The sequence below is a fragment of the Indicator indicator genome, chromosome 9, assembly GCF_027791375.1.
Source record: "Indicator indicator isolate 239-I01 chromosome 9, UM_Iind_1.1, whole genome shotgun sequence".
Taxonomy (NCBI): domain Eukaryota; kingdom Metazoa; phylum Chordata; class Aves; order Piciformes; family Indicatoridae; genus Indicator; species Indicator indicator.
The window spans coordinates 1,213,013-1,228,236 of record NC_072018.1 but is presented as its reverse complement, the minus strand read 5'-3'; the positions used below and the strand labels follow the sequence as shown (position 1 = coordinate 1,228,236).

At 49.1% G+C, this 15,224-nt stretch overlaps 1 protein-coding gene across 1 annotated transcript in view; it reads left to right on the top strand.

Annotated features, from left to right (window-relative positions):
• The window catches only part of VPS54 (VPS54 subunit of GARP complex), a 52,756-nt gene that overhangs the window by 13,893 nt on the left and 23,639 nt on the right, over window positions 1-15,224 (top strand). Inside the window, exons 4-9 of the mRNA XM_054383876.1 lie at window positions 1,395-1,473; window positions 4,953-4,987; window positions 6,231-6,362; window positions 8,863-9,248; window positions 12,344-12,470; window positions 14,186-14,293. Coding sequence (XP_054239851.1) covers window positions 1,395-1,473; window positions 4,953-4,987; window positions 6,231-6,362; window positions 8,863-9,248; window positions 12,344-12,470; window positions 14,186-14,293 — 867 coding nt within the window. The remainder of the gene's footprint in view (window positions 1-1,394; window positions 1,474-4,952; window positions 4,988-6,230; window positions 6,363-8,862; window positions 9,249-12,343; window positions 12,471-14,185; window positions 14,294-15,224) is intronic.

The window sequence follows — 15,224 nt, the reverse complement described above, 5'->3', positions numbered from 1 at the left end:
CCTAAACTCCAAACAGGCCTAGTATCTTAATGGATTCTTTTGTAACAGGAGAGTTTAAGCTGCATCTAAGGACACCAGGGCCAGAAGGAGACTCTTAAAATGCAGGTGTCAGGAAGTATCTGGTGTGCTGGGGGGATTCCGATTGAAAGAACACAGAGAAGTCTGCCCCTGTTTTCTGCTTCCTTGCTTTGTCACTTTCTCATTTGTTGTTGCTTGCACAAAAGGGGCTCCAGGAAGTGTTCCTTGTGTACAACACAGAGTGTGTGTAGGGGATTGGTCTGTAACTGAACTGATGCCACCAGTTTAAGTGTTGAGTATTTCAAATGTTTAAGAGCCAATCTGTGAAAATTAGAGTGTAAGCAATGACTGGAAGGGGCTGGTTTGCTGGGGTAGGAACTGGCTGATGGCTGGGCCCAGAGAGTACTGAGGTGGCCAGTTGGTGGCCACTCATGAGTGGTGTTCCCCAGGACTGAGTGCTGGGCCCAGTTCTCTCTAATGTCTTTATCCATGATCTGTTTGAGGGGATCCAGGCACCCTCAGTCAGTTTGCAGATGGCACTGAGCTGGGAGGCAGTGTTGAGCTGCTAGAGGGTAGGAAGGCTCTGCAGAGGGACTGCACAGGCTGCATCCATGGCTGAGGCCAATGGGAGGAGACACAAAAAGGCCAAGCCTGGGTCCTGCACTTGGGCCACAATAACCCCAGGAAGAGTCCAGGCTTGGGGCAGCTGGCTGGAGATTTGTGTTGGATGTTAGGAAAAAGTTCTTCACCATGACAGTGGCTGAGCACTGGAACAGGTTGCCCAGGGAGGTGGTTGAGGCCCCATCCCTGGAGATAGTCAAGGTGAGGCTGGGCAGGGCTCTGGGCAACCTGACTGCAGATGGGATTGGACTAGATGACCTTTGGAGGTCCCTTCCAACCCAGACCATTCTGTGATTCTATGAAACATAATCCATGGTCATGGTTTCAGCAAGGTCCTCACTGGCAGGGTGTGAAAGGGATTCCTGCTGTGATCTGATTGAATTTATCAATGAAAAACTGTTCACTCTGTGCTGATGTGATTCCTGGGTCTGCAGAAAGTAGGGGTTTGCGTTTGTAATTGCAGCTGCTCTGTGGCCATAGCTCAGTGTGCAGAGAAGTTATTACACCTCTGCAATAGATTTGGTTTTCTTTTTCTCTTGGGCTGTAAAGAAAAAGGGGAAAAAAAACCCAGCACAGTGACTGCAGGGTGAACTTTCTATCACCTTTTACCTGGACAAACAACATGTGAGCTTTTAAGTGGAAACAAAAACCTATCATAAACTTACCAGAAAACACTCTGGATATTCTGCTTCAAAAGGAAAAAAAAATCCTTTTTCTTTTAATCCTTTTTCTTTCCTATGTTTTGTCTTTTCTAGAGAGAGAAGGTTTACGAGAAAGGCAAGGATGTTTGTGCTGCTAAAGACCCCTTCGACAGAACTCTGTTGCACACCCACGGTACAGTCATGAAGCAGGGACTTCTTTCTGTGTCAGAGCACTCCACAGTGAGTGCTGACACACACTGATTGCTTCCTTCCCTTGCTGGGGGGCTTCCTGGGCAGCAGGAGCTGCTGCTGATGTCTCTGTAACAACAGCTGAATCCCCAGACCTGGTTGACCAGAAGCATTTGTGACCATGGCAGGTCAGAATGCTTGTGCTGCCTGCTCTTTCCTTGGCAGGTCTGTGTTTGTGGCAGCTCAGTTTGTCCTTGGCATTGTTTTCTTCAGCTTCCTCTCAGCTAAGGAACTGTCACATCAAATGTCTGGCAGCTGTGGACTTTGCAGTGAAGAATGGCAGCACTGAGCCATTCCTGTGTCTGTGCTGTGAAGGTGAAGGAACTCTTGAGGTGGGAGGTGTCACCTTAGGATGGTCTAGTTCCCATTACCTATGCAGGCAGGCTCATCTGTGACAGGACAGTGTTCTATTGAATTGAGAATTTACCCAGGATGGAGATGGCACAACCTCTCTGAGCCAGTTGTGTCAGTGTTTGACCACCCTCACAGTCAGTGTACTTCCTTGTGTGTAGATGGAATTTCTCGTGGATCAGTTTCTGCCCGTTCTCTCGTGTCCTGCCACTGGGCACTGCTGAGAAGAGCCTGCTCTACCTTCTTTACACATCAGAATTAAAAACCACTGTTAAGCTCCCTCCTGAGCTTTTCCAGGCTAAGCAGTTTCAGGTCTCTCAGCCTCTCCTCCTATGAAAGATGCCCTGGTCTTTTAATCATCTTGTGGCCCTACACTGGATATGCTCCAGTGTGTCCGGGTCTGTCTTGTACTGAGCAAGGATTAATTTCAAGTTCTTGTGTAAGCAGTTCAGCTAATGTGAAACTGGACAAAGCAAGGCAAGAGGCAAAATAAAGACAAGGACAAGAAACACCCTTTTAATATTTAACTTCATTTATTTTCTCCAAAATGTTAGCATAAAATATTTCCCAGTGGCTGGTTTCCATGAAGACACATCAGTGTCTGCAGGTAATGAAGCAGTGAGCATTCAATGCTTTGCTCCTCTTGATCAAGTTCTTCCTCCTTTTCCATGCAAGAGGAAGTCCTTCTGCAGGGCTGCTCTGGGATTGGTTTCGTTCTGCAGCAGCTCTTCCTGAGGGAATCTGTGGCACATGCCCAAAATCAAAGCTTTTTCAGCTTTTCAACTGCTTTGAAAGGGTCTTTTAAAGCAAAGAGAAAATGACTGTGTCACCCAAGGAACTGGGAGCTTCTGTGTTAGCTGGACACTTACTAATGTAAGCAGCCTCTGGGAAGCAGGAGCTCTTTAGCTTCTGTCCTCTCTTTTGTTTGTGTCACCTGTCTTGCTCTGACTCTGGCCCTCAAGGCTTGGCCTTTTGTTCTGTAGAAGTCCGAAGGCTGAGGCCAGCAGGGTCAATCCTAGGCTGCTTTTTTTTATTCCACTAAAAATCAATTGAGAAACAAATCAAGTGAGTGACTGGCTCTGGATGACCCTGATCTAGCAGCAGAACTGGACTGATCTTCAGAGGCCCCTTCCAAGCCCTGCTATTCTGGAGTTCTGTGAAGAACCATACTGGTGAGAGAAGCATGGGAGCTAATGCTGCTGGAGCACTTCTACGCTTGCCAGGGATGAGCAGAACATCCCCTGATCTCTGGCTTTGTTGCTTTTCAGTTCCTTCCCTCTTCTGGCCTCCAACCTACCCCCACTCTCTGTAATGTATACTAAGGTAATGAGCAGAGGAGGACAAGGGCTTTGTCTGAACCTCTGAAATCTGAATTTGCCTTTTCTTCAAGTTCTGCTGGAGAACAACCATGTACCTCCTCTCCCAGCTCAGCTCCCTCACCATCTGTGATGGTCAGGTCAGCTTACTTCAGAGGAAAGGCTGCTTTGTCCTGCATGCTCAGTGTGCTTGAGACTCTGAGCATCCGTCCTTTGAGTGCCCTGCACAAGTGATGATCTGGGCAGCTTCAGTCTGCACTAAAGCTGGGGCGATACTAGAGGGATGCTGTACTGACCCTTGTCAGTTGATGGCACAGCACATTGGGGACAGAAGTGCTGAGAGGGTTGCTGGGTATGACATCTGCTCTGGCAAACACCCAAGTGCAAGCATCTTGGAATACTCTTGGGCATGCAACCAAAGGTCTCTTGGAGGCCTATGACTGGTGGTGTTCCCTAGGGATCAGTACTGGGTCCAGTCTGAGTGACACATTCATCAATGACCTGGATGAAGGAACAGTGTCCCTCAGCCACTTTCCTGGTGACACCAAACTGGGAGGGGTGGCTGACACCCCCTCAGACTGTGCTGTCATCCGGTGAGATCTGGACAGGCTAGAGAGCTGGGTAGACTGCAAGAGAGGGCACTTACGAAGTGCAACAAGGCCAAGTGGAGGGTCCTGCACCTGGGGAGGAACAACCCCCTGCACCAGTACAGATGAGGGGCTGACCTCTGAGGAAAAGGATCTGGAAGTGCTGGTGGACAGCAGGCCGTGAGCTAGCAACGTGCCCTCATGGCCTAGAAGGCCAATGGCATCCTGGGGTGCATTCAGAAGTGTGGCCAGCAGCTCGTTTGGGTCTCCCTCTCTACTCTGTCCTGGTGAGGGCTCATCTGGAATACTGCATCCACTTCTGGGCTCCCCAGTTCAAGGAGGACAAGGAACTACTGGAGAGAGTCCAGCAGAGAACCACTGAGGGCACTGAACATCACCTGGTGAGGAGAGGCTGAGAGCTCTGGGGCTGCTTAGCCTGGGGAAGAGCAGCCTGAGGGGGAGCTCAGCAATGCTCAGCAAGAGCTGAAGGGTGAGTGGCAGGAGGCTGGAGCCAGACTCTGCCCAGTGGTGCCCAGGGACAGGACAAGGGGCAATGGTCACAGACTGGAATCCAGGAGGTGCCACATGAGCAGGAGGAACAAATTCTTGCCTGTGAGGATGGCAGAGCACTGGGACAGGCTGCCCAGAGAGGCTGTGGAGTCTTCATCTCTGGAGGCATTCCAGACCCACCTGGATATGTTCCTGTGTGACTGCCCCTGCTGTAGCAGAGGGGTTGGACTGGATGATCTCCAGAAGTCCCTTCCAAGCCCTGCCACTCTGTCATTCTGATGCTAAAGTCCAAAGGATAGCACAGTGTGTCAGAGAATCACATCTCGAGTGAGAAGGGACTTCAGAAAGTCTTTACTGCAACTGCCACCTCAAAACCGATTCAGCTGTAAGGTCAGGCCAAGATGTTCAGGGCTTTGTCCTCTTGGGCCTTGAAAACCTCCAAGAATGGAGGGTACTTCCTAGCCCTTCTGGGCAGCCTCCATCAGTGCTTTGATTGTCTTTGTGAGAGAGGTTTTCCTTGTGTCCAGTGAGAATGGATCCATTGATAGCACTGTTCCCTGCCCACCCCCTATGAGGAACCTGGGGTTTGACAGTGTTCAAAGTGATTGCTACCCCTTGTTTGCTCATCTGTGATTGCTTGTGTTCTGTTTTTGTTGTAGATAAATCCAGGACAGATCTGGAACAAGTACCTAAGGTATGGCTCCTGGACACTGTGAGCTTCTATAAGGGTTTGTCATGTACAGGCTTAAATATTTCAGGCTGCTGTGTCCAATGTGCTGAGGATCTGCAATGCTCACAGCCTAAAAAGACAAATCACAATGTTTTTTATGTTCCATTTGTCAGTTTGTTTTGCTTTGTTATTGTTTGCCATGGTGTTGATTTTTTTTTTTTTTTTTATCTTAAAGTAGAGCACAAATGGCATCATTTTCTTCATCTTGGACAGTTAAAACCTCAGAGGTGCCCACAGTAGCCACTCTGATCTAGGAGGAAGGGAAACGTGAGGAGGTTGATAGAAGCCTGTGTTGCATGCTGTACATTTTAGCACCAGGCTTAACTCCTTGGATCCCTGAGCAAATCCCTCCTCCATGTAGGTTTGCAGCAGCTTTGACGTGGGGTTGTGTTGTGCAGGCTGCAAAATACACCTTTAGATTCCCTCTCAGCCTGAAGAGCTTTTTTTCTGGGTCTATGAGGAAGTCAGAGTGTGAATATGGGTCAGCATGTCTGTGCCAGTCATGCAGCTGTCACTGCAGTGTTTAAAAGTCCAGGAAACAGGAATGTTTGGGTGTGGTCCTGCCATACATATTGAACCTGTTAAAACTGCACTTCATAAGCACATGGCAAGGGCATTGCTGCCTGCCTGGCCTTGGAGCTGAGGGCTGGCACTGGTTTTGCCAAGTGCAAATAAAACCAGGGAGAGCTTTAGGTCCATGGCTCTTGGAGAGGGTGTAGTCACTGATAGGTGTCACTGACTCCCTGTGACCATCACCTTTGTTGCTTTCTGCTAAAGGAGATTAGCTCTGCTCCCTGCCAGACAGCTCTTGCTTGCATCTGGCTGTATCCTCAGTCTGGTCAAAGCTCTGGTCCCAGAGGTGAGCAGGTCAGCAGCTGGACACCCCTGCTGTTGCTCTGGTCCTTTGGAGGCCCCCCCCTGCAGGTCACTGCTCAGGCTGGCTTAGCTCACTGGAGTGCTTGCTAACTTGGCTGTTTGTGCAGCTGTGCCTTCCCCTTTTAGGAAGATCACACAAGCCTTTCAGGTGTGAAGGGAGATGGATGTAAGCTCTGCAATGAATTTGCTTGCCTGGCTAAAGGAGAGCTTGGATTTGCAAATGAGCAAAGGAGGCCCCTGTTGGCTTCACAGGATGGGAGGGGTGCTTAGGTGGGGAGGAAACTGCAGGGCTGAGCGAGGCACACTTATTCCTTTTGTTTTTCTGTTTCAGATTTTTATGAAACCAGATTTTGCCTTGGAAGATTCCTTAACATTTAGTGCCGTTTTACCATGGTCTCATTTTAGTACTGCTGGTGGCAAAGGAAATCGTGATGCAGCTTCCTCCAGGTTACTCCAAGAAAAGGTAGAGCCTCGGTCCCAGCTGCCATTAGCCACTGCAGCTGGCAGCTGCTGCAAACAAACTCCTGCTGCTCTTCCCTGCTTGCTGTTGGCTTTGGTGTCTCTCATGGAACATGAGGCTGAAGATTGGTATTGAGCAGTGCAGGAAGCATCTTACTGCCAGAGAGCTTTTTCTGTTGCCCTGCTAAATGAATTCATGCATCCAATCGGGACAAAAGAGTCTGTGAATGGCATAATGTCAAATGGCTTTTCATGACTGCCAAAGCTTAGTGAAGCAGGGGAGGACTGCAGGGATGTGGAACTGCTTGTTAGGGAAGAAGAGCAATTCATGAGAAGGGAAAGGCAGAGCTTCTGCACTGTTTGTTCAAGACTGTTGCTTTCTGACACCTCAGGGAAACTCCAGATGCAAGGCAACCTGGTTTCTGTGCTAAAAACAATACTAAATCCTAGGGTTCTTGCATGTAAGGAGCTTCTTCTTCCTTTGATTGTCTTCTCATCTGCAGTGATCCCTGTTTGATTATCACAGAGGGTTGGACTGCATTGGAGAGCCAAAAGCAGAGCAAATAGAAGTCTAGGTTTTTGTGTTGCTCATGTAGAAAACCCCATGCTGGAAGATTTGGATGGCCTCACTTCCCACTAAACACTTCTAGAAGATCTGCAGGATTCTGGAGGCTGTTTTCTAACTGTAACTTTCCCTCCTGTTTAACCTACTGAAGCTTCTGGGGGCAGGGGGAGAGTAGTGAGGTATCTAAGGGAAATACTTGACGTGACATTCTCTGGGTAGTGCTTCCAGATTTCCAGGAGTCAGTCCTGCTGCTCTCCCACCAGCTCAGGAGTGAGAGACAGCCTCTGCTGGGAGCTAAGTTGATCTTTCATTGGGTTGTCTTACACACTTGGAGTTTTTTGTGGCTGTCACTCTCTGACAATGAACAAGTGATGTCTGGCAGCTGCTTTAGACTCAACAAGTGTGTCTAGCAGCAGCAGGATGGACACTCAGTATGAACTGGGAGTGAATGAGACCTAGAGCCCTCCCTGATGCAGTGGAGGGAAAGGAAGGCTTTGGCCACAAGCCAAGACTTCTTTGGAGAGGTGGCACAAACACCCAAATGGCACAGAGCAGTTCAGGTCTCTCCGGAGCCACAGGCCTGGTAAATCACCACACTGCTTCTTACTGCTGATTTACTCTTTAAAGGCTCTGAACCAGATGAGGTTTAAACTTAGCACATGTAAATAGTGTGCTTTGGCCACAACTGTCCGAAGCTCCAGACAGCAGTTTCCAACAGGGTTTTGAAGCCCTGTCTTAAGCACACATCCTTAGGCTGTTAGTGCTTTTGGACTGCTGCTGATCAGCTTGAACAATGTCCCCCTGACATTTTTCTCTTCCTTACTTCCTTCCATGTCTTGCCCTGCACTGGGACTGTAAGCTCTTTGAGGCAGGTACTATCATTTTGTTCTCTTTGTTCTACCTCACTTAGTGTAGTGAAGGGACCTGGGGGGGCACCTGGTTGGTGCAGTCACATAAATAAATGATACTCATAACCCTTTCTCTGCTCCCTGTGTCTTTCTCAGCTTTTCCTGTGGGCTGGGTGTGTTTCAGCTGGTTGGTGGAGGATGGTTTTGATGCAAGGTATTAGAGTAAAAGAGGTTTGCACATGGTGTAAATGCCTGGTGTTAAACACACACAGGATGAATGTGACTGCAAGAAGGAAACATTGTCCAGCTGTGTTTCTTTCCATCTCTGGATGGGACTTCTGACATTCTGCATAAGGTTTGAGTGCTTGGCACCTCTTAGAAACCAAGTCATCTGCATTCCAGTGAGCATCCTGATGCCTCAGTCCCTTGAGTTCAGATGTTCAGCAGAAGGCAGAACACAGCTTTTAGAGCTCAAATCATCAGGCCCACCCTGTGATAGAAGGAATCTGGAATTCAGGTTCTGAACACGTGGGCATACTCTGGGAATCCCACAGTGCCAGCACACATGAAGTACACTTAACAGGAACTCCAGCTGGTTGGCAAAACCCAGCAATAGCAGGCACAGCTATCCTGAGGACTTTTCCACAAGGAAGATGCTGCAGCCTTGTTGGTGAATAGAGCCATTGCAAAGCCACCTCGCCTGCATCTTGAGCAGCTTCCCTGGCCTGGAGCACATGCGTGTACTGTGTACTGGTCTTACTTGCAAGCCAACACCCAGAGCTGTCTCCTGGCTGCTGGCTGCATTCTCACAGTGCCAGTGTGCCCTCATGTGATGCAGAAGCTTGGCTCTTATAAAATACCTTGCTTTGCTACCTTGTAATCAGGAGCACCATCAAGGCAGTCTTCCCAAAGTGATTTTGAGCTCCTTTAAACAATGGTCAGAGCACAGTGGGTAGTTGTTTGCTTGCTAAGCTGACAAAGGGGGTTCACTTTTATTGGCCAAATGCCCTTGTGGGACCATAGGCAAATACCCTGCATGGTGATGAACTTAGCAGCACAGCTGACTTTTGCCTCCTCCCTCCTCTCTCTAGCTGAGCCATTACCTGGACATTGTGGAAGTCAACATTGCCCATCAGATCTCCCTGCGCTCTGAAGCGTTCTTCCATGCAATGACCTCTCAGCATGAGCTGCAGGACTACCTCAGGAAAACCTCCCAGGCTGTAAAGTTACTTAGAGAGAAGATCTCCAAAATTGATCAAGTGATGTGCGAGGGTTCCCTGCGAGTATTGAGACTCTCTCTCACCAGGAATAACTGTATCAAAGCCTACAACAAGCTGAAGCTGATGGCTACTGTGCACCAAACACAGCCCATGGTACAGCTGCTGCTCTCAACTTCTGAGTTTGTTGGAGCTTTGGACTTGATAGCAACAACGCAGGAGGTACTCCAGCAGGAGCTGCAAGGCATTCACAGCTTCCGGTAGGTAACCATGGAGGAGGTGAAGGAAGTGCAGGCAGAGCTGCAGTGTGCTGAGCACATGGGGTGGCATAAGGGCTTGGGTTTGCCTTTGGGCATTCATAGGGCATAGCACAAGAGGTACAAAATGCAAGTGTGGCAGAAGCAGTGTGGCTGATGCATGTGCCAGAGAGAGCTGATGTTTGATTAGGGCAGGAAGAACTTTGAACAGATGCTTGGTGCTCCCTTCTTACTCACAGGTGTTTTAGGGGTGCAGAGATGAGAGCCAAGCAGTGGCTTGTAGTCCACAGCTCGGAGATCACAGAATTGTTTGGGCTGGAAAAGACCTCCAAGGTCATCCAGTCCAACCATTAACCCAACACCACCATGGTCTCTAAACCATGTCCCCAAGTGCCATGGCCACAGGTTTCTTGAACGCCTCCAGGGATGGGGACTCCACCACCTCCCTGGGCAGCCTGTTCTGATCCCTGACCACAGAATCAATAAGTTTGGAAAAGACCTCAAGGATCATCAAAGTCCACTCTTGCAGCAAAGAAACCTTCCCTCATATCCAACCTAAACCTCTCCTGGGGCACTTGATGCCATTTCCTCTCCTCCTCTCACTTGATCCTGGGGAGAACAGACCAACCCCCACGTGGCACCAGCCTCCTCTCAGGGAGTTGAAGAGAGCAATGAGGGCTCTCCTCAGCCTTCTCCAGACTAAGTTTTTTGGCTAAGGTCCTTGAGCAATAATTTTAGAAACAAGCAGGTAATCCCTGGTCACCTTGAATTATTTTTAAAAGACAGAGTGATCTCCTTGACTTGGATCCAGCCAGATTTCATTCACTTTAGCTCATTGCTGCCCAGGTGGCCTTCTGCAGGGGGTGGCTACCCTGACCCTGTGCTTCCTCACACCGTGGTGCTGAATTTGCCCTACATGGGCTGTGAGACCAGCTCCTGTGGACTTTGCACTGCATTTCCGAGAGGTCCAAAGACATTTTGACCCCTCTGCACAAGCCAGCAGTCCACCTAGACCAACACTGAACTCAAGGCAGTGAGCTGTGCAGGCTCATCCCCCCCATTGTGGGGAGGGACCTCTCCAGGCTGGAGAAATGGGCCAGTGCCAACTACATCAGGTTCAACAAGTCCAAGTGCCAGGTCCTACACCTGGGTCGGGCCAGCCCAGGCACAAATAATAAACTGAGTACAGAGTGGGCTGAGAGTAGCCCTGAAGAGAAGGACTTGGGGGTGTTGATAGATGAGCAGCTCCCCAGGAGCCAGCAGTGCCCTCCTGCAGCCCTGAAGGCAGCTGTGTGCTGGGCTGCAGCCAGAGGAGTGTGGGCAGCAGGGCAGGAGAGGGGATTCTGCCCCTTGGTTCTGCTTTGCTCAGACCTCACCTCCAATCCTGCCTCCAGGTCTGGTGTCCCCAGCAGAAGAAGGACACAGAGCTGCTGGAGTGAGGCCAGAGGAGGCCACAAAGATGCTCCAAGGGCTGGAGCAGCTCTGCTGTGAGGCTAGGCTGAGGGAGCTGGGGGTGTTCAGCCTGGAGAGGAGAAGGCTTCAGGGGGACCTTAGAGATGCTTTCCTGTCATGGTTTGAGCTGCAAACAGCTCTGGCCTGAGGACCGAATGAATTTTCCCCAGAGGAGTAAATAAATTGGAGGTTACCTCACACAAATTGGAGGTTAAATAGAAATACTCTTTACAGTAGTATTTCTCACTGCCCCCTGGCACTAGCTGGCACACCAGGCCCAGCTGGGCAGCATCAAACAGCTTGGCTGCAAGGCTGCACTGCCCCCCAGACCAGGAGCAGAGAGGAGGGAAAAAGAGACAGAACGGGCTCTGAGGCCTGCTGATATAGGGATGCAGGATTATAGGATGGAATAACAGATTACAATTTCCTGTGTCCACCCTCTGGGATGGACTTTCCAGCCTCTTGGTCTCTTTATCTTCTGGAGGACTTTTATCTCTATGCAGGACTTTTGACAAGAGTGACTACCGATAGGACAAGGGAAAATGGGTTTAAATTGAAGGAGAATGGATTTAGATTGCATCTGAGAAAGAAATTCTTCACTATGAGGTTGGCAAGACTCTCGAATGGATTGTCCAGAGAGGCTGTGGATGCCTCCTTCCTGGAGATATTCAAGGCCAGGTTGGATGAGGCCTTGAGCAGCTGAGTCAAGTTGAGAGGTGTCCCTGCCCATGGCAGGGAGGTTGGATTAGGTTGGATCCCTGAGATCTCTTCCAGCCTGAACCACTCTATGAATCTATGATTGTGTGTCTGACAACTCCTGTCAGCCCCCACTGGCACAGTGTCTGTTTCTGAACAACCAAGCCTGATTTTTACAGATATTTGCTGCTCCCAGCTGCCAGTGGAAGTTGGAAAGCCTGGAGTGTTTGACATCTCTGAAATTCCCACTTTTCATTTTCTTCTGCTGAAAGTTTCTCTAGCTGCACAACTTTTCAGGACTGGTTGACATTTGTGATGTGAGAAATTCCCTGGTTGCTTGTGTGTGGTGAGAGCCTGCAAAATACCCTTCAAAATCTGCAATCCATGGGGAATAAATCTTCTTAGTTTAGGGTGGTGTAAGATTGGAGGATTTGAAACCTCCTCTGTGTTCTCTGAAAGTCGTCCTGCTATGAGAAGCTGTTAACTTGTGTCTCAGTCATGTGAATTAAATCTGTGACCACATTAAAAGCTTCAGTGTTTGAAGCGGAAGGTGGTGGACTGCTGAGCTGAGGAACTGGACGAGTAACAGCAGCGTTCTTCCAGCATTCCTCCTTTCAACACCTTTCTCCCAACCAGCACTGAGTGTTCTCGGGCACCTCATTGGAAGAGACCTGCTCAGTGCCTTACAAAAACAAAAGACACAAAGCCCCCATTGCGGTTCCTACCCCACATCAATATTCAGGTCTGTTTGTTTGGTTGCTAGGTGGTGGTGCCTCTGAAAAATGCACAGTTTGAGCTGCTGTCAGAAGGGTAAGATTGCAGCCCCACCTTAAGGCAGCCTTGACTGCATGGCAATTACCTGCTGGGAGGGTTATTTTCCTCAGCTGTAAACTATGATTGGTGTTCAGGTTGATTACTGAGCTCCTCTCTCCCTGGCTGTCTTCTCCTAGGCATCTTGGCTCCCAGCTTTGTGAACTGGAGAAGCTGATAGATAAAATGATGATTGCAGAGTTTGCCACTTACACTCGCAACGATTTAAATAGACCCCTAGAAGATGATTGCCAGATTCTAGAAGAGGTATGTCTGTTACTGAAACAAACTGCCTGCTGAATGTGTTTGCATCTTTAACATACTTAATTAGCTCCCACTAATTCACTCAGCTTCCTAGCAGCAACATTATAATTTTATGCTGTTTCTCTTCTTGTCTGCTCTTTTTTTTTGTGCAGAATAAAATTAAATAATTGCATTGAAACTCATGGAACTGCAATCCAGTCCTACTTTTCTAAACCAAGGAGTTTTCCTTTCTCTGATTAAATGTATTCCAAGTTCACTTCATGACCCTCACCATGTCAGTGCTAAAGAGCATGGGCTCTCAGATCTGCTTGGCTGTAAAGCTTCAGTTGTGCAGTGGAAGCTGAGAGCTGCATGTTCTCACTGGCTCCCTGTGTGTTCTGGGTGCCTCTATCAAGCATTTAGCTGCCCTGAAAACATGCTTCATTTGCTCTGTGTATAGAGGTCTCTAGATGTGTGTTCCTCTGAAGGTCACAAACATCTGAAGGTAAAACTATTGTGATAGCTTTCTAGCCAGGTGAAGACTTCTCTGGATTGTGCCTGTACTGTTCTTGTTCTCTTAACTGTCTAGTCTTGTTTCATCCATGGCTTCGTGGAATATGAGTGGCAAATACACAGGCACAAATCCAATCTGGGTGAAGAGGGGGGTGACAGTAGCTCTGAAGAAAGAGACTTGAGGGTGTTGGTTGCTGAGCAGTTCCCCAGGAGCTGGCAGTGCGCTCATGCAGCCCAGAAGGCAGTTGTGTGCTGGGCTGCAGTCAGAGGAGTGGATCCTGCAGGGCAAGAGGGGATTCTGCCCCTTGGCTCTGCTCTGCTGAGACCTCACCTCCAATCCTGCCTCCAGTTCTGATGTCCCCAGCAGAAGAAGGACACAGAGCTGTTGGAGTGAGGCCAGAAGAGGCCACAAAGATGCTCCAAGGGCTGGAGCAGCTCTGCTGTGAGGCCAGGCTGAGGGAGCTGGGAGTGTGCAGCCTGGAGAGGAGAAGGCTCCAGGGGGACCTTAGAGCTGCCTTGCAATAGCTGAAGGGATCCTGCAGGAAGGCTGCAGAGGGACTTTTGCTGAGGGTGTCCAGAGACAGGCCAAGGGGGAATGGTTTGAAGCTGAGGCAGAGCAGGGTTAGAGTGGAGCTGAGGGAGAAGCTCTTCAATATGAGGGTGGTGAGACTCTGGCACAGGCTGCCCAGGGAGGCTGTGGCTGCCTCCTCCCTGGAGGTGTTGAAGGCCAGGTTGGATGAGGCCTTGAGCAGCTGAGTCTAGTTGAGAGGTGTTTCTGCCCTTGTCAGGAGGTTGGAGTAGATGAGCTCTGAGGTCCCTTCCAACCTGAGCCATTCTCTGGTTCTGTAATGACTCTGAGCAGCACCTCAATAGCCCCATTTCTGCCCTGGAGTTTCTCCCACCTTTGTGTTCCAGTGTTGTAGCCCCTCCTTGTGGCAGTGTAGTGTCATCCTGGCTCAGGGTAAGGAGCCTCACTCGCCTCCAGAAGTGTCCCTGTTTTGAAGCAAAAGTGAAGAACAAGCATGAAGGGAGCTGGGAAGAAGGGACTCAGCCAGTGCTGCCACAGGTGACTTTGTGTAGCTAAGGCATGGGCTGAAGGCACTGGGCTGCTGGAAATGCTGATACATGAACTGTCTACTTGCCATGCAATTCTTCAGCTGCTTCTTGTCCTCACTTTGCTATTTGTCCTGTGGATTTTTATTCTATTCCTTTTCCCCTCTTGCCAGGAGAGATTGGTTTCACTGGTGTTTGGCCTTTTAAAACAAAGAAAGCTAAATTTTTATGAAATCTATGGAGATGAAATGATTATTACTGCAAAGAACATCATTAAACAGGTAAGCCAGATGCTTCTAACTTATCTGAAGGGCTTGTCTCAACCTCCTTACAAATTACTTTTTTAATAGCTAAGAACAGCTCTTTATGAAGGCTTTTTTGGGTGCCTGATAGCAGTTGAGCTTGCAGACACTGAGGACTTCCTGAAGGTCTGTTTGCAGAAAAGACCTTCTGGAAAGAGTAGGTAGCATCAGTCCAGCAGATCCCAGCTTCCTCTGTTTAATTGCTATTGTTCTGCTCCTCTGATTTTAGCTTTTAGGGGTTTTTTTTCTTTCTCTTAACACATGGCTTTCCCCAACAGTGTTATGGCTCAAACTATACTATGTTGAAAAAAAACAAGAAGCAAACCACCACAAACCCAAAACCACACCAAAAAGCAAGTGCCAAGCCTCCTCCTCGCCCAGACTCATGTGGTGGTTTGCCATGTAGGGTACTGGGTCTGCCTTTTCAGACCAAACCATTTTTAGGTAGAGTCAGCTACAGGCAACAAACAAACCAGCACAGTTCAGCTGATGCCTTTAGGTCTCTCCTGGACCGTGCCATGGTGCCTTTGTTTGCAAACACAGGCTGAGCTTTGAGCATGTGCTTGGTGTGTTTAGTTTTACCTGGCTTGTTTGCATGCTTGCATGTGTGAGGATATTGTGTTTTTATGCCCCAAAGAGATGGGATTATTGCCAGAGTCACCTGGATAGGTTGGTGGTGCCATCAGATGGAGGCAGTCTCTCACAGATTCACAGAAAACATCTTGTAGGAAGAGCCCTCCAAGCTCATCTAGTCCAGCCCTTGACCCAGCACTGCAGGGTTACCGCTCAACCATGTCCCTAAGCACAGCTCCACAGGCTGCTGGAACACCCCCAGGGATGGGGACTGCAGAGAGCAATGAGGTCTCCCTCAGCCTCCTCTTCTCCAGCCTGCACACCCCCAGCTCCCTCA